Source organism: Chamaea fasciata, unplaced genomic scaffold, assembly GCF_029207755.1.
Source record: "Chamaea fasciata isolate MVZ Bird 193981 ecotype frontalis unplaced genomic scaffold, bChaFas1.0.hap1 SCAF_3, whole genome shotgun sequence".
Classification (NCBI taxonomy): Eukaryota; Metazoa; Chordata; class Aves; order Passeriformes; family Sylviidae; genus Chamaea; species Chamaea fasciata.
Genome location: NW_027094088.1, coordinates 14854026 through 14872774, shown reverse-complemented (window position 1 = coordinate 14872774; position 18749 = coordinate 14854026). Strand labels below are relative to the sequence as shown.

The 18749-nt window shown below is 38.9% G+C and overlaps 1 protein-coding gene across 3 annotated transcripts in view; it reads right to left on the bottom strand.

The window, feature by feature from the left end:
• Nucleotides 1-300: 300 nt before the first annotated feature.
• FBXO11 (F-box protein 11) overlaps nt 301-18749 on the bottom strand; it is a 69163-nt gene continuing 50714 nt past the window's right edge. For all 3 annotated transcript variants that reach the window (XM_066178101.1, XM_066178102.1, XM_066178103.1), the window contains exons 10-23: nt 15639-15745; nt 15416-15553; nt 7796-8013; nt 7387-7472; nt 7211-7305; nt 6036-6158; nt 5848-5933; nt 5382-5458; nt 5124-5267; nt 4136-4246; nt 2901-3008; nt 1564-1672; nt 1052-1150; nt 301-972 (exon numbers count right to left, since the gene is read on the bottom strand). In XM_066178101.1, the coding sequence (XP_066034198.1) occupies nt 843-972; nt 1052-1150; nt 1564-1672; nt 2901-3008; nt 4136-4246; nt 5124-5267; nt 5382-5458; nt 5848-5933; nt 6036-6158; nt 7211-7305; nt 7387-7472; nt 7796-8013; nt 15416-15553; nt 15639-15745 (1631 nt within the window). In that variant the 3' untranslated portion in view covers nt 301-842. The remainder of the gene's footprint in view (nt 973-1051; nt 1151-1563; nt 1673-2900; nt 3009-4135; nt 4247-5123; nt 5268-5381; nt 5459-5847; nt 5934-6035; nt 6159-7210; nt 7306-7386; nt 7473-7795; nt 8014-15415; nt 15554-15638; nt 15746-18749) is intronic.

Genomic DNA, 18749 nt, shown 5'->3' with positions numbered 1-18749 from the left:
GTACTTTAAAACATAGTAAAATTTCTTTCACAAAACTTAGTTACATGGGTACTTTGTTTTATAGTGCATTATAGTCTAGGAAGTCTCATTAAAACACTCGCTTTTCTTTCTTTTGTTAGGGTGGTTTGAGTACAGACTATTGCTGGGGCAGGGGAGGAGATTATTCTAACTTCAGAGGACACCAGAAAAATTGCTGGATATAATTTAAGATTAGTGTTTTCTCTTTCATAGAAAGAACGTACATACTGGGACATGAGTACAGTTACAGCAAGTCTAGGTGTGCTAACAAAACAGGACACATTCAAGTACAATAAGATTTTTTGCTTGAAATTAGAAACAAACTACATGAGATTAAAGCATTAAAATCATATTTCTCAATCTGAATAAATGTTAAAAAAATCAAAAGAAATGCAGAAGTGCTAGCTCACATTTTTACCATGTTACAAAAGCAATTGGTACCCATGTCCATAAAGGCAGCAACAAAGAATGCTGCTTGTCTACAGAATAGTACTACTGCAAATTGGACTGCGTTTCAATGCTACTTGTAAAAACACCAGCTCTCAGAAGTTGGTATCTGTACAAAATTGCAGCTTATTTTTCTTCACTTCTGTCCCTTCAAAGTCTTTGTTTACACAGTAATGCTAAAACGCCCAGTTCTGTTATCCTGAGTCAACATATTGCCACTTTCTTTTTTGGTAGGTTGAGCTCCATAGTGTCAACACCTCACACATCCACTTTAATACAGTCTCTTTCTGCAGAAATGGGCAAGCGTAACTTCCTCCAAAAAAAAGTTTTAATAGTTATGATATTAGAATGGCAGGACTTTCTTTCTGAAAAAGAATTCAGTTGTGCTGCAATGTATTAGATTCTATAGGTGGAGCAGAGTCATATAGTGTATCTGTATCGTGTGTAGGCTCTCCAGCAAGCGTACAAGGATTGGACAGTGTTCCAGCACCACAGTCACAGAAAAACCTACAACACAGAGAGACAGCTTTTAGTGGCCATTCCCTCCTGCTCTGGGAGCAGCCCCATGCCCTAGCTGGAAACGTACCTATCATGTCTAATGAATTCTACGTCGTGTCCTTGATGGCACTTCTTGATGCAGTTCACACAGATGGCATTACGGTCTGTGGTGTTGCACGTGTGACATCTGCGAGGAAAAGCAGCATGTTAGCCAGGAACCAAAACCTGACCACTTCTCAAAGGAAGTGCTCCAGGAGGCTGGAGGGCCAGAAGTGCACTGAAGGAAAGAGGGTGCACAGGACTGTAGAGTTTGAGAATTTTACACGAACTTGGATTTCACAGCACACTTTTTGTTACTTGTGTCACACAGTTGTGCTGTGCAACCCCGTAGGCTCAGGTTCACAGAAACAATCTCTTTTCCTCAAGCCCAAAGTTAATTCCAGAAAATGGGAACTTGTTAAATCCTCCTCTGTTGCAGCTGAGGAAGAGCACACATTTGTGTGTTCACTGACACCCAGCAACTGTTCTAGGGGCCTTGCTGGAAGAGAAAGGGGGTTTATTGGAAAGCCTTATTGTAGGTGATGGGGAAGAACCTGTTACCTGTAGAAGTCATGCATCGGGTAGCTGGTGTAGCTTGAGATCTTATATAAACACTGGCCTCTACTGACAGCTTTCTCTATGGCATCTTGATTGTTCATTATTTTGTTATCTGTTGGGGGGAAAAAAAAATCCAGGACTAATCACATCTGGATCAATGACTTTGTTCTGGCATTTAAGAATAAAAAATTCTCAATGCCCACATGCCCAGAGTGCCATGCACTCCTGAAGCAAGTAACACTGTTCCTCTGCACATGTGGCATGAAATACCTAATAGCCTCCATTTAAATTCTCTCTTTGAACCTGGCTGTTAATAAATGCTTAGAGACACACAAGCCTTTCTAGCAGGTGTAAGTTTTCTGCTGAGGAGCCTGAAACCCAATGTTTGAAAGCCTCTCATTTACCATAAGGCCTTTTGCACATCCCTTAGAAGGAGGAAAAAGATGGCTCTTTTTCCCCAGGAAAGTTTAGGAATAAGGTACTTTCCACCACAATTGGAAGTGGAAATTAGGTCTGACCAGCTCCAGTACTTCAAAGATGTGTCCAAGGCACAGTGAATTTGATAATCCCCTCTGTTACTCAACGACCTGATCTTCTGTCTATTCACAAAGTGCAGCTCAAAAAGTTTTGCTCACTCCCAGCAGCATCAGAGCACTGAGTGATGCTATCAGGAGGCCCAGGTGCTGGGAAGCAGGTAGCCAGAGCTTGTGTTTTAAGAGAGGCAAATCATCCACAGGACAAGGTTTAGCAGCTACAAGCAAGGATGTAAAAATCCTGCACACTGAAGCTTTTTCTTCCTGAATAATCTCCTGGAGCTGTCTGGTATTCAAACCATCACTCCCATCTTGTCTAAGAGGATCCTGTTTCATGCACACTTCCCCACTATATAAAGTAATTTTATATATGTGAACTGTTCATATTCTCTGAAAAAAAGTGTTTGGGATTGTGAATGTTCATGCCTTTAAAACCTAAAAGCCAAGTGAGGCATGTTTCTTTACTGGACACTAGTTTTTGGATATGTGAGAAAAAGACTTTCCATTGTACTAACTCAGAACTGGAGTGTGAGATGGGCCAAAGATCAGGAACCAGTTCAGAAGTGATTTTGAGACAGAAGAGCTGATCACAGAGTTAACACGACGGCAAAACCTTAAGTTATCTCTGAACGCATCTGTTTGTCTAAAAATCTTAACACAGCTTAATGTGGCTCATTACCTTCAGCTGAAGCTTAGTCACAACTCTGCTTAAGGTGGTGCCAAGCTGTGAGCCACAAAGGGCATGATAAACCCCAGACTGAGCACCAAACAAGTGACCAAACACAAGCCAGGAGGACTCGGGCTCACCTTTCATTGTGACATTGACACCAGATGCTAGAAATAAACCTCCAAAGCGGTTGTTGAAAATCTGATTGCCTTCTAATGTTGCAGTCGCATGATTTGTTATTTCAATACCTTTAGTGGGTCAGGGGAACAAAGGAGAGAAAAGACAGTGGCAAAGGTTAATCCCTGGTGGTTGTGCATTTGTACCTCTCTTGGGCTGGTTTTTTTTAAGCCATCATAAACTCAAGGGGAAGAAAATGACATAGCTACAAAACTGCACTGTAATTTGTTATGAAACAGGTTCAAATGCTGCTGTTGAATCCTTTCGAAGAGCTACAGCTGGCATACATGGTTTCTAGGAGGAACAACACACCACTAGTTTATCTGATAATAAAATGGTACTATGATCATGTTCATTTTCAAAGGGGCTATGATTTTTGGGTGCTTAGAGCTGTCATCTTCATGTACATTTGAAAGTTCTTGTGCACATACCTTACCCTTTTAAAAATATCTTTTTTTAAAAGTTCTCAAGATGGGCACCTAAAATTCATTTCTTTAATTCTTAGCTTTTATCAGTAACCCGTGTCTTCCAAGTCATTTGTCCAGGACTGCTCTTGACAGCAACCTATCCTTCCCCCCCACCACACTGAAACAACACCTTTAGAGGCTCTTCTCAGAAAACTTGCTTCTTCTGAAAGAAAGATGGGAGAAAACTCAAGAATGCAATTTTAGTTGAAATGGAATGGAATGCAAGACGTATGAAACTGTGATGATTAAACAGTAAAATTGCAAAAAATCACTGTTAAACATTCTTCATCTCTTTTGGAGAAAGAAATGCTCATTTTTACAATTGTTCAACTTTGTGGAGTGAGAAAGTTGAACTTGAGATGCAATTCAAATCTCTTTAAATGCGTATTTGCTCTGTTTCCTAGGTTTTAAAGCAGTGATAAGATATTTGTACCAGCCCATCCAGCACATCGACTAAGAGTATGTACTAGACAACTTTTCCAATTGCTTCTAAAATAAAATAATGAAAAGTATTTCACAAAAAAATGACAAGACAGAATACGTGTCATTTCCCAACATGCTGTAAAATACACCCTGACTACAATTCTGAATTCTCAAATGGCTTTTAGAAGACACTGAAGGATATCCCAATCTCTTTTACAACATCTAAACACCATGGGGGAAAGAAACTCAGAGTAAGCTTTGTGAAGAGCTCACTCCAAGCTTCCAAATTTGATTTAAACAGCACAAACCTGCAGCAAATCCATCAAATATTCGGTTTTTCCTTAGCACGGGGTGGCTATTGGTGCTGATAAGAACACCAGCTTGAGCATTCCTGAAGATATCATTCTCTTCCAGAAGACCTGTGACAGACCAAGAAATGTTACATTTGAGCTTGGGAGCATTTCCTGACCTGTAACCTTTCTGTGAATTATTTTCAAAGGATGTCATATGTCACAATCCTGCTAATAACTCCTTTCATTTAGAGAGTATGCACCAGTAGCACTGACATCAGTGATACCAGTTTAAAGTAGTCCTCAGTGTATAATTTTGGAAGTGTATTTTTTCAGTACACAGCATGGAATTTGCGATCATAGGCACCACTGCAGAAAACTAAGTCTTTCTGCTTTCCAAATTTTTCTAACACCTCTCTCTTCTTGTCTTCTAAAATGAGCAGACTGCCAAAGCCAAGCATTTTTTTGTTATAGGACAGGATTACTTTAAAACGCTGAGTTAAAATTAAAGCTCAGTTAGAGGAAGTCATTATCTACAGACTATCAAAAGCTGGTATCAGGACACACAACAGTCAGGGACCACTTCTGAATTTACAAGTATACAAAAGATTCCTTAAAGATTTGTGAGTTTTTTTCCCCTGAATCTTGAACACTCTGGCAGAACCTAGACTGCTCAGGTGCACGATTTTGACTACACGACTTGAATTCAATACTGTGTTTCAGTCAAATGCAAAGCTTACAAAAGCAAATGGGATAAAAGGACTGTCCTAAGCACCAATCTAACAGTTATCTTGGATGAGATTAATTACCTCTCTGCCTCCCACAGATTTCAGTATTACTAATGTAATTAAGGCTAAAAAGCATTAGGGTATGTTCGCTATAACTATTTCACCACTTCAGAAGACAAGAGCTGTGTTTCTAAAGAGCACTTTAAAAAGAACACTGCTTAAACTGAAATTTAACTTTTATCCAGAACATTCAGTGAAAAACAGTAAGGGAAAGTTACCTCTTCCCCCATTAAATATACAGATGCCTCCATCTCTTCCATCATGGATTTTATTTCTTCTTAGTGTAGGATTACTGTCTGTTTTAATCCATACACCAGCCATTGCATTATCAAAAATTTCATTGTCTTCTATAAATCCAAGCCCTAAAATTGAAGGAAGGGTGGAAAAAAATAAAATCAAAAAGTATAATAAATGAGAAGATAATATAACACCAGAGAATACAAACAATTCTGGATAAACATGAAAAACAAACCTACCAGAATTATAGACAAGAATACCACCATTCTGACCACCCCAGATCTTGTTGCGTCTAATTTTGGGGTTGCTTCCAGTTCTGTAGTGAAATGGAAGCAAAGAAGTCATTTAAAAGTCATTAAAAAGAAGTCATTTAAAAGTCATGTAATATATCCCAAGGCCAAACATCTCAAACACCTCTAAAGAAGTGCCCCATGGATCTTACTGCTTAAAACTCTTCACTAATATAGTTCTTTCCAAATATGCAAACATAATTAGCTTTACAAACTTCAAGGGCCACACATTCCAGTCTATACCCAGGCTGTATTTGTGGTAACTTTCTTGTAGGTTAAAGCAGAGAGTATTCAGACATACTGGATTTCAAAAATAGTTATTTTTATAAACAAAATGACAAGAACAGCTAAAAGGACACAATAGAGCACATAATAAGCAACGTCTGTTTTGGCATAAAATTAGAATAAATGTTACCTTATCTGAACCCCTGAGTACATGTGATTATAGATGTCATTGTCTTCTAACACGCCATGTCCATTGTCATAAAAATAAACTCCAACCTAACACATCAAGAATGATAGTATTAATTCCAAAGTAATGAGGCATAAAACCACAGGACTTTCTTTTCTGTGGCCCCCTTGTAACCACAGAGCAAAACTCACTTGTTTCCCACTGTGTATTCTGTTTCTCCTCAAGACTGGAGTGCTCCCTGTTGTCACCCAGACTCCAGCCAATGTATTGCTGTAAACTTCATTTTCCTCAATCACACCTTGTCCTTTTTCATGCTAAATACAAGATGGTTTAAGAGTTAAGAAAACCTGCTAATCACCAGTACTCTTTTTCCTGCTGTATCCATCCCTCCCACCCCTGGCTTCCCCACTGTAGCAAAGTAATTCCTTTCCATTTGAGTAAACTTTTTCACTTTTTTTTTTTTAAAGAACAGCATACGATGATTTTGAATATTTGCCATGAAACAAAGAACACCCTACATGTAAATTATTCTGTTTCAAGGCTCTGCAGTGGTATTTGTAAATGTCTGCTGGCTGTTGTAGGAGAGGCGCCTCCCCAGTGCTGTGCACTCACATGAAAACCCTGGCTCGTGATTCTTAAACCCACACCCAGCTCTGTCCCCCAGATGCACAAAAAGCTGGCATGGCTCTGAAGGTCACCATCCCCACCACATTTCTGGGCTCAGAGGTCAAACAGTTTTTCTCAGTCAGGGGAAGAAGCTGTTCTGGTTAAATTTACTCAATGAAGAGATGAAGCTGCACACTTGCAGCGTTAGCTGGACCTTAGGTAACCTTCGGCAGAAAAACAGACAGATATTTCTGAAAATCTGGTATTGCTTAAGGGAACCTGACAGCTCTTTCAGTTCAGTTAGCAGAGCCCTTGCACACGTTGGGAATTGTGCTTTATTTCACACTTTCTCAATACAACAACTGCAATTTCTATCATCCTGCAGACAGTAAAAAAAAAATCTTCTCTGAGGTTAGTGATAAACACATTACACTCCAAAAGAGCTGAACAGACTTTTTTTTTAAATTATGACATACTACTATGAAAACTAAGCCTTTTCAAAAAGCTTTCAACCAAGCAGTGATAAAATTCTGTAATCTATCCCACTTTAAATATTTTACTCTGTAATAGGAATAATTTATTTGCATTCATAAAAACTTTCATCTTTTAAATAGCAGCACCAGCTTCAGTCGCTTACCACGAACTGGTTTATAACATAAGAAGCTCAAACACTGTAAGCACAAACATTTCACATAGGGTACTTTTCCCCAACATTTCTAAAACAGAACACAAGTCTGTGCCTGTCCTAGGCTGCACTTACTACATAAATTCCTCCATGTTGACCATCATGAATCTTGTTGTGTCGAACGATGGGACAGCTGTTTGTTCGAATCTGTATTCCTGCTAATGCATTACCTGTCAACAAAAGTGTTATTTACTACAACTTACACATTCATTTTTCTCAGAAATCAATATGCAGCAAGCAAATCAGCTTACCATAAATGTCATTTCCTTCAATAAGGCCTCTTCCATCACCAAAGATATAAACACCACCTTGATTCCCATTAAAAATTGCATTGCCCCTAAGAAAAAAAAAAATCAACATTATGAAGTTATTCCAATACACTGTAGAATACTACGTATGTATGAAGTGGCCTGGACTGTATCTCATGGAGATTTAAAATAAAGGACTTATGTTCCGTTGCTTTGAGAAAGACCTACCCCTAAGTGCACAAAAAAATTAAAAATGCAGTTCAACTGAACACACACAGAAATTTCATTTCTACATATACAGAAGTATTTACAACTTCTCATAATTAAATTAAATTAAAGTGCACTTATTCCATCCCCATCAAATATCTTCTTCTTCTCCTATGTAGTAAAATAATAATGAGGAAAATGATACCTTATTGTTGGGTCACTGTTTGAGGTAATCCAAACACCTGCAAAATTGTTTGCATAGATTTTGTTCTCTATGAATTGTCCTCTTCCTTTTTCATGCACGTAGATTCCTCCAGTCTGGCCGTGATGGATTTCACAGCGCACCACTGTTGGGTTGGCATATGCTTTCACTTCAAAGCCTGCTATCCTGTTTCTATGGATGTTGCAGCTTTCAAAATAACCCTTAAGACATAAAACATGCAGTTTCCTGTCAAAGTCCTTTTCTAAATGAAGGTTATTCCCTCCCCTTTAAATTCAATCCTCATTTAAAAGGAAACAGTACCAAAACTGACAACATATAAGTACTTATATAGCTAATTAAAACAACTACTGACACTATGTAATTTCATTTTTCCAAAAATAAAATACTGTTTCAAAGACACTGTGTTTGCATTGCTATTTATGACTACGCATGGAATACCAAGAAAAAATGGCAACTCTAGATATAGCACATTGAATAGGATTCAGTATCAGGTTTCCTCAGCAGCTCCTAAGGATCCTTTCAAAGGCCATAAAGTCCACAGGCCCAACACAGAAAGGACAGTGCTATGGAGAAGACTACCTGCTTGTTTTCAGACCAGGAACTACATACATTTGGCATTTTGGCAAAAAAAGAGATTTCTTTAGGAAGAAATGTGCTAAATTTCTTTGAAACAACTGATCAAAATAAGTAATTCTAATGTGAGAATACAGTAATTTCTCCAGGGTTGAATTGGTCTGAGTGGCCAAGTGGTGCAATTCTTTCCTTTTTCTCTTTTTTAAAATGGTGTATACTGAGACACTGTAACAGTAGTGTTAGACCTACAACACAACTGTATTTAAACAAGAGCATTATAAACAGTATTGCTATGGGCAGGGAGAAAAAAGGTCACTGCACAAAGCCATCCCAGGCACACTCCTTCCATGCCAACCATTGAGCAGCACCAGGAACTGGCCCACTCGAAAATTCATCTCACAAAATAGTTGTTTCCTGCTTGATGATTCCACCAATTCTACTTCCAGAGTCTTGCTGAGTAACTGTGTCACCTCTTTCAAAGCATTTTCCTGACATGGTCCTAGAACATTTTAGTATTCAAATGCAACCTCTTCTTAAGGTGAACTTCAATGGTATTTCATGCTCATTTTGTCCAACCAGAAGAACAGAAACTAAACTGAAAGACAGGAAGCATCTTTTATTGGAGATGTTAGACAACCACCAAGTGATGTGCTGTAATTTGTGGATGGCTTAGAGGCAAGCTCCTGAAAGCTCTAACCCAAGACTCCAACCCAGGAGGCACTAATTTTCCTGTAGCCACCTAAGTTAGTTACTTAGACCTGTTCACCGTAAGACTTGTTATACTTGGGCACTAAAAAACAAAACAAAACAAAAAAAAACCCCAAAAAACAACAAAAAAACCCCAAAACCCAAAACCCAACCAAAAAAAAAAAAACAAACCCAAAAACAAACCAAAAAGCCAAAAAACAAAACAAAAAACCAAACCAAACCAAAAAAAATCGTAAAACAAAACCAAACCAAATACAAAACGAAACAAAAAACCCCCCTACAATTCCTGCTACTGCTTAGAGTAACTAGATTCCATACTCACATGATCTACTACCAGGAATGCCTCAGACCTGAAGTTCCTACTACCGATCACATGAAAATTACTCAATTTACTGCCAACCTAGGCAGTTAGCACCCTATTTCACTGTGCTGTAAATTACTATGGGATTCCATCAAACATTGACTGTAAAAAATCAGAAATACACCCAGTTTAACAAAGAAATCAAGGCAGCATGCTTTTCTCCCCACTCTGAGGATTGCAGTCAGGAAAGGCAGTGGTGGATTAAAGATTCTCCAAAAAGGACTATCCATGTGCACAGCTTGGCTCCTCAGATTCCTCTAGGTAACAAAGTCAAATGGAAGACGCCTACTTTCTGCAGATATTCAGAGTATATTTTTTTCAAAACCTTTGAAGAAATCCAATCCTAAGTGCGTCAAGATGGTTTGAGAGTTCTAAAAGAAGCTACACGCTAACAAACAGGGGAAATCCAAAGATGGTCTCAGAAATAAGCCTCCATGCCAACAGGCAGTCTTTTGACTTCTTACCCTGAAAAGACTGGCTTTTTTTTCCCAAATTTTCACTTAAAATGAAGCCCTCAGAGAAATTCACCTAAAATGACAATTTTGTATATAATGTTAAAAAATATATATATATATATATATATATATATATATATATATATGACATTCTCTGTTGATACCAACAACTTTTTTGGCCCAAATTCACCCCACAGAAAGGGCTAATATTGACTTCTGTCTATAAGAAGCCCCCAGGCAATCCCTGGTATCTTTTCAGCCACAGGAGCCACACTACTTCAAAAGGCATTATTGTGCCTTTGAAATAGAGCCCCTCAGAGAGGTCTGGTGATGAACCTGTGGATCTCAAAAAATCGCACAGGGCTTCAGGCAACACTTTTTCTTTGGAAAGTTATTGAGTATGTTTTTAAAACGGAAACTGTGTTTCCAAGCATGGAGCTCCCTGACCTATCATGCACAGGGTCCACCAACACCGCTAACACAAAGCTTACTGCCAGTTCCAGCTATAACAAGTTACCACCATCAGGCACAGCTGCTCCTCTCCCCACTTCTGTCTGTCAGCACACTGGAACTGCCCAACCCTTGTGCTCTGTCCAGCTGTTGGGCAGCTCAAACCTCCATCCTTTAGGGAGACTCTGCCAGGCAGCGATTGAGGTCAGGAAGGTCAATACCCCTCCTCTGCACAGAGGGACTGCAAGCCTTATACTGCCTCCACCTCCTTCTAAGAATGGTTTTCAAGTGTGCTGGGTGCTTGACTTGTGTCAAACGTTTGACTCGGGTTTTGTGAAGGTTTCTGGTTATAATTCAGCAGCTAACAGAAGAAGAACCTGGGGGGGACAGCACCAGACAGTGTCAGGATTGCTAAGGAAAAAGAGGCCTCTGTGGTTAACAAGAAGGAATAATGGATGCATGTGGAAGAAGTATTACAATCTTGCACAAAACTACCAAGTAGCTTTCTGCTTGAAAATCCTAAATATAAAAACCAGCTCTGTACATCAAATTTATTTACAATCCCAGGCAGAGCATTAGCTGTGGACACAAAATGACAGCTACTCTGACAGCATGTGTGGGCAAGAACACTGCTGCAGCCTGGTAAGATCTGAGCACGTAAAGGAATCAGAAACAAATGCCACAGCAATAATGCTGAAGTTCCCACCTGGCACACACTGTACAGAAAAAGATGTGATCACAAAGATGGGATCCTGCACAGCTGGAAGAACTCAGAAGACTTTTTACATCAAGACTAACTCAGTAATTGAACTTGCATGCTTTTTTCTTTCTGCATGTTGTCTAGTTTAACAAACATGGCTTTGAAATGCTTTAGAGTTAAAAAACTTTTAACTGATGAGATTTTGTTGCTGCTTTTCTTCTCAGAGGACTTTTCTCCCCTTTATTTCTGAAAGGGCTTTTGTTTTTCTTTCTCTGTTTTGAAGATGACAACATTACAGAAACACAGAGGTATTTCATATTACTGTTTGAACAACACATGCATTAAAAGAAAAAAGATAAAACTGTGTAAGATTTAACATTTCCCAAATATTTATTGACTCTGGTATCCCCAATAGAATAGGAAAAAAGAGAAAAACAAAATTTAAAAAAAGACAACAGGAAATCAATATAGAAAAATTAACTGCCTATGCTTAAAAAAATTTGCCTTCCAAATCCTGGAAGGGTCTTTTGAGAGTTAGTGCATTTTATGAAAATTCAAATGCAACATAAAGAAAATCACATCCAAGATGCAAAAGAAATCCTTTATTTTTGTGCACAGCAAACAGCAAATTGGATTTTTAATGTAGTCTGTATAGAATCTGGCATATGCTTTTTATTTTTTTGGACTTTATATACACATTTCTTTAAAATGATCTGATTTGTAGTATTTAGAAGACAGATTAAACTAGGCATGATCACCCAGCTTAGACACAAGCTGCTACACTTCTATTTTACCAGAAACATCCTCAACCCCAAGCTTCTCATTTGGGAGCAACGAAAATGAAAAGTGTTTTGCCTAGAGTTCAGGTTTAAACTGTAAAATTACGCTTATTCTTACATTAAACTGGAACTTCTCTGTTGTCTGCATACAACTACAAAATACAATTTATGACAGATGCCTGGTAACTCATCTCAGGCACCTGAAAGGTGAGGGTAATGCACCCAGGGCTGTCAATGTCAGGCTGCATTTTTAATGCCAGCTTGTTACATAATTGTCACAGCACTGAGGCAAATGTCTGGATATTGACAGTTTAGAAATAAGAGGTTAAGTTTCTACAAGTATCAAAACACAAAGAACAGTCTGAGAACATGAAACTGAAAAACAAAGCACTCCTGAATCTTTTGGAGATAGCACTCCAGCACAGAAACCCATGGGAAAAGAATGTGTAGGGTAGGAATTCAGCACTGGAATGCACTTATCCCACTTCACAGTCACAAGCAATATTAAAAAAAAATTTACAGAAAGTAACAGAAGAGAACTGAGAGAAGCAAAAATACAAAATCCATTAATTTGTTTAGGAATATAGGATTTGTATCTAAAGAATACCACGTTGCTTTGCCACTTAATGAGCATATAAACATTGCCAATGATATAATTTTATCGACTCTATCACTAGACAGGATGCAAAAGTAGAAGATGCTGCCAAAGCAGACTTTGAGACATGGGGGACTGAATCTTTCAAAGGAGTTTATGAAATATTTCAATAATATTTGCAGCTGAGATAAATATTATTCATACATTCTCTTTAATGTGCTACTGTTTCCCTTAAACAAAAGAGAAACATTTATTTCTATTCCATTTTGCTTGTGATACCACACTGATCACAGCTCTGAAATAGGCATTTCATTGGTACAAAAAAAAGATCAAATACACTTTTATTCAAAATTAATCAAGTGAATTCAGCCTGGCTTTTTAATTTTTTTATTATTTCAGTACTCATATATTTAATATTTATACTTCAGTACTTAAACAAGAAGCAGCTCCTACCCAGACTTTCCAATTAACCCTCAAGCCTGCACAGATACCTCCACTTCAGGAACTGCTTTTCTTTACCAGTTTTTCTATTGCTACATTCACTTCATTCCATGTTTCCAAGTCTGTTTAAGTCTTGAAGGGGTATATGGATATCCATACCCACTGAAGCAGATTAGAAGTTCTCGTACAGTATGTTAACACAGCTTAATGCAGTCCAAACAAACAGATAATATAAACCAAAGACATCTGCCACCACTCTTTGCAAACCAGCCAAACAACATCATCTCCAGAGAACAGAAAATTATGTAAAGCCATCCTCTCGGTGCAATCTTGCCCAACAAGAGAACAAGTATGGTCCTCCAAATTTAACTATTAGAGTGGAGAAGAGGCACCTACCAGCAGAATCCCACCGTGCTTCACCTTCCACTGGCAAAATTTTATGCTGGCAGCAAAAATAGCAGCCTTGTGACCTGTTTGCCTTCTACTGAAACCAGAAAACCACAAATCCAACAGCTACAACTAGCACTGCCTCAATCCTTTATCTCTGCCTCCCCAGCAACCTGGGCAAAAAGGAGAATGGCCTCACTAGATTCTATCCACAGTGGATTTTCTGTTAATGGTATTTCCAGTCTCCCAGCTCTCACCAAAACCTGAACATGTCTGGCTTGGAACTTGCTGAGGGTGCACTCGATCCCACTGTCTGTGTCACTGATGAATGGTACTGGTCCCATTACAGACCACTGAGGGACATGATTTAGCCACTGGCATCTACGCTCTGGATGCAACTATCCAAACAATTCCTCATCCACTGAACAGTCTACCCATCAAATCCACATCTTTACCATTTAGGGAGAAGGATGTTGTAGGGGAATCCACATAAATGACATCCATAGCCTTTCCTTTCTCCACTGATGCAGTCACTCCATCAGAGGTCACTGAATTGGTCAGGCAGGACTTGTCCTTGGTGAAGCTGTGCTGGCTGTCCCCAGTCACCTCCCTGTCCTCTATGAGCCTTAGCACAGCTTCCAGGAGGAGCTGTTCCATGACCTTCCCAGACACAGAGGTGAGGCTGACAGGTTGGTACCTGCCAGGGTCCTCCCTTCCGCCCTTTAATAAAAATGGGTGCAATGTTTCCCTTTTCCCAGTTACCAGGGACTTCACCTGACTGCCATGACTTTTCAAACGTCATGGACAGTGGCTTGGACTCTTCATCAGCCAATTCCCTCAGGACTCAGGGATGCATCTCACTGAGTTCCACAGATTTTTGTACATTCAGTTCCTCAGGCAGTCAGAAACATGATCCTCTCTTTCAGTGGGAGTGACTGTTTTCACTGTCTCTGCCTTGAGGTCCATCCACTAAAGAGGTGTGGGGAGACAGACTGCCAATAAAAATTAAGGCAAAATGTTGTTGAGTGCTTCAGCCTTTTCCTCATCTTGTCACTGCTGTCGCTTACGGGGGGGGGGGGGGGGGGGGGGGGTGATGTGCGCTTTTTTTGCCATTCCTTTTCTGAAAGACAAACTTGTAGAAGCCTTCCCTGTCACCCGTTGTATGCCTTGTAAAGTTCAGCTCCATTCATGCCCTGGCCTTCCTGGCCACAACTGGACAGTTCCTCTGGACTCTTCCCAGGTCACCTGTCACTGCTTCCACTGCCTGTGCATTTCCTTCTTGCCCTTTAGACTCAACCCAGCAGGACTCTTGCCTTCCTTTCCTGATTTCTTACACCTGGGGATCAAAAGCTTTTGCACCCTATGGAAAGCATCCTTAGAGATCTGCCATTTTAAGAGTGACTAAAAGAAAACAGGTTGTATTGCCAGCTGGGCATGGGGAATTGGGACTTTGTCATTCAAGCAGGAAAAACAATGATTTGGCACTTTTAGGAAGACATGCAGAATATTTTTGTAAAACAAATCAGCAAACCACCTTTTATTTCAGAGACAAAAATCTATTCTATTTCAAGGGCTATGAATGTCATTTCTCACTGCTGTACATGTACTTGGAAATTATGAGCTTCGCCCCACACAAATAAACGTATTTATGAAAGAAGGCCTGAATTCTAATATGAAATTGTGTTAAAATTCCACAACTAACTCCCTGCTACAAAAGTCCTCTTCCCAGAGAAGGTGTACATACCTTGTTTCAGAGTTTTAACATTAAAATAAGACTAAGCCTCCACAAAGCCTTTTTTTTTCATTTCTGAATCATTTTTGTTCGATTTCAAAGGGAAAAGAATGAAGTATAAATGTAAGCTGACAGTTTACATCCTATTTCAAGAGGTATTTTGTCACTGCAATATAATACAATTTAACAGGATGCCAATCAATTGCAAAAAGCTTACTCAAACCTCTTTCAGCTAAAATTGTCTTTGAAGTGATGTCTCCCACTTAAGGTCAAGAGAACAACAGTAGGCACATCTTAGAGTATATGTTCATGAGTAAATGCACGTTTTTTAAAACACATTTCTCCAATGACAGGCAAAATCTAAGTACTTCAGTTCTACAACATCTGTATTTCTTTCTTCAAAAGAAAACATATAGGTTACCATTCCGTGGTCAAAAGTGAAAACGCCAACGTCACGTCCGTGGTGAATGTGATTCCGTCTGATAATGGGATTTCCGTGGTTTTTAACCCAAATCCCTGCTAACGCATTATTGGATATCTCATTGTCCTCATATATTCCCTGGGAAATAAAAATGTAAATTTAGACAGGAATCAAGAACAGTAAACAACTTTATCAAAGTAAAGAAGTTAATATGGAAAATTACCTGTGCGTGGTCTGTAATATAAAGTCCAACATTTTCACAGTCACTGATGTTACAGTGTTTAATCGTAGGACAAGCTCCCTGGCCACTAACACATACTGCAGAGCCAACTGGAAGAAAACAGTACAGTTACCATAGCTTCAAAGCATAGTGTATTTATAAATAGTCTAGCAGTGCTTTCACAAGAAAAGTTAGTGTGAACTGATATTTAAAAAAGATCTGGTGTGCAGAGAGCCAAAGCACTGCAAGCCACTGGCAGAAAAACACTAATGTCATAATTTTGCTGATGCAAAAACCATGGCAGGAGTCACTTTAAAATCACCCTGCCAAGGTTAAACAGCTGCCAGGACAATGGTTTATGTATTAATTCATGCTTATGAAAGTTCTCACTCATTTATTTCCCTGTGTTAGGCCCACTGTATGCTGACTGTTCACTGCAGAGGACAACAGAAATCCAACAGAATTCTCTGCTAATTACTGCCTTCTTTTGCTTCCCTTAAAATTTTCACAACTCAGTACTTCGTAAGAGGCCAAACAACAATTTTGTAGCATACAAAGACACACTGTCTACCCAATGTTCAGCAGAACATAGATGGGCAGTCTCAAGTACAGAATAAACATCAGAAACCAACAGGCCTCTTTCCAGCTGAATTACAGAACTCCCTGAATGATTTCAGCTACCATACCATAACCCAGAAAATAAAAATTTTCCAGGAAACTAGGATGCAAACTGCTTAGGACTTCAGCAGATTAGCTTACTCCCTGAACTCCATGAAGTGTGACAAGGCAAAATTCCACAGCCACTAAAATCACCAGTGATTTCTGAAAGGTAAGAACTCATCTCAGGGAGCCCGGCCTACGTAACACATTTCCCCACAATTAAGCATCACTAAATAAGCAAGCCAGTACCTGCTCTCTTAGTCAGTTTTCATATATCCTTCTAGCAAAGCACCACAATGACTATGCTTAAATAATTCCCAGACTCATTTACAGAGAGCTTATTTTTTTTAATTCCTAAAGAAATTATTTTGGTTGTCTAGTCTGACCTTATGAATAATACAGGCTATACTAATTCCCGGAATTAAGTCCTGCTTCAATTCTAATAAGCAGGAACTTCAGCACGTATCTTGTAGAAACATATTTAAATTTTGATAACTATGATTTCCAGCAACTGAGAACCCAGCATAAAGCTTGTTAGCTGGCTAGAGGGCTGTTATCCTTTTAATTTACACTTTAATTGCTCATCTGAATCCCTCCAGCTTTGGCACCCAGATCTCTTTATACCAGTGTATGCCATATGCAATGCACGCACATGCTCAGTGCAAGCAATTTGCTCCAGCTTTATCCTTGATAAAGTAACAAACTGCAGTCACTGTGTTTTCCACTACAACTGAAGTTTTCTGCTTTACCTTATATGACTTTTCATTGAACAGTTTCTAAATTTTCCAGCATGTTGCTATGGACACCAGAAAAGAGCACTTTACTCTGAAGCAGGACTAAGCAGAGGCGTTAACACCGTCTCTCTACATCTACTCAGTATTCCCACAGGTGTAACTAAGGATCACATCAGTTCTTTTGGCCGCTCGACCACACGAGGGCTCATATTTAGCAGTTTATCCAAAGTGACTCTTTAAGCTTTTCCCGGCTTTCCAGGAGAGGGGATCAGCCCTTAGAAACAGAAACAAAAGCAAGCCGCATGTGTAACTCTGCACTTCGTCAGACTAATATGAGTGGTGTTTGACAGTCCACCTACCAGGAGGATCATAGCAACCCATCCTCCTGGTTGTTTTTAAGATTGTAGTTATATTACACTCACTGTATTTATAACACTCTGTAGTAAAGTCCTCATTGTCTACAGGTCTCATTAATATGGATCTTATTTCTTCTCTGCAAGTCAAGAAATCATCTTTGAAATAACCACCAAAAAAAAGCCATCACAGTTACCCTGAAAGTTATTTTTCATCTATTTAGCATAGGCTCTGGGCATTCTGTAGAGCTCTAAAATTTTAAGACACTATGTGTTGATGTCAAATATTTTTCAAATATCTGTATAATTATACTGAGACTGTTGCCTTCTTTTGATCAAAGAAAGTAATCAAAAATGCCAACAGTGTAATGCAACCATTATAACTTTCTGTAAATGCACACTAATTTGATTCATCATAAATTTTAAATTCTTGATTGACCAAACCCCTGCATTTATACTTCATCACTCTACCCAGGATCAACAGGCAGTACTCCTATCATAATTCATACTGTGTAGTCTCTCCCCTGCCACCTCCCCCAGGGACAAAGACCATCTCATCGAGGTTTCAAGTTACCATTGATACACAATAGGAAGCCACAGAATTTCTTGGCCAGTTCTTTCTAAACTCCTGCATTATTTTAGAATGTCCCTTTTTCCAGCTGTTTAATCTCATCCACAGTTACTGTCAAGAGTGGAACACGTTTCATTACTCCTCCAGGGGATGAAGGCATTCATCATTCCTGCCTATTCTCATTAAATATGGAACAAAAATTACACAACACTTCGCCATTCAATTTTTTCCATTCCATGATGGATAAGCATCACTGCTATAACTCACTTTGTTCCCCAGATTAAGACACAAGTACTGTCTCCCCTAGACAGATGTTACATCTAGATTATCAAGTTCTTTGTGGCAGTAAAGCGGTGTGTTTTTATTTTGGAAGGAGGTCCCCATGGTTTCCTTCAATTTCTAATTTCCTATCTGTATTAACTGTGAATAACTTATTTCTTGTATTTCATAATTGCTTTCACTCCCCTTCCTCTATCTCTTTTCGTGAGACTGAGGAGCTATGGATTTTTAGAATCCAGCGTGATGTTCTAAAAGCATATCTCTATCACATTTTGCTTATTTAAATTTTAAGCAATCTTTATTCGGACTCACTTCACTGGACTTGAGTACTGACTGTGTGAAAATGGTCCTTTTGGAGTACAAAGCACATGTAGTACTGGTTTAAGCTTTATTTAGTTTACTGAGAATATAATGATTGCACACATTCAGCAATATTAATTTTTTTTTTAAAAAGGAACATTGCCATCCACTACTACTTTTAGGTGAGGGCTAACACAGATTTCTTACACAATGGATG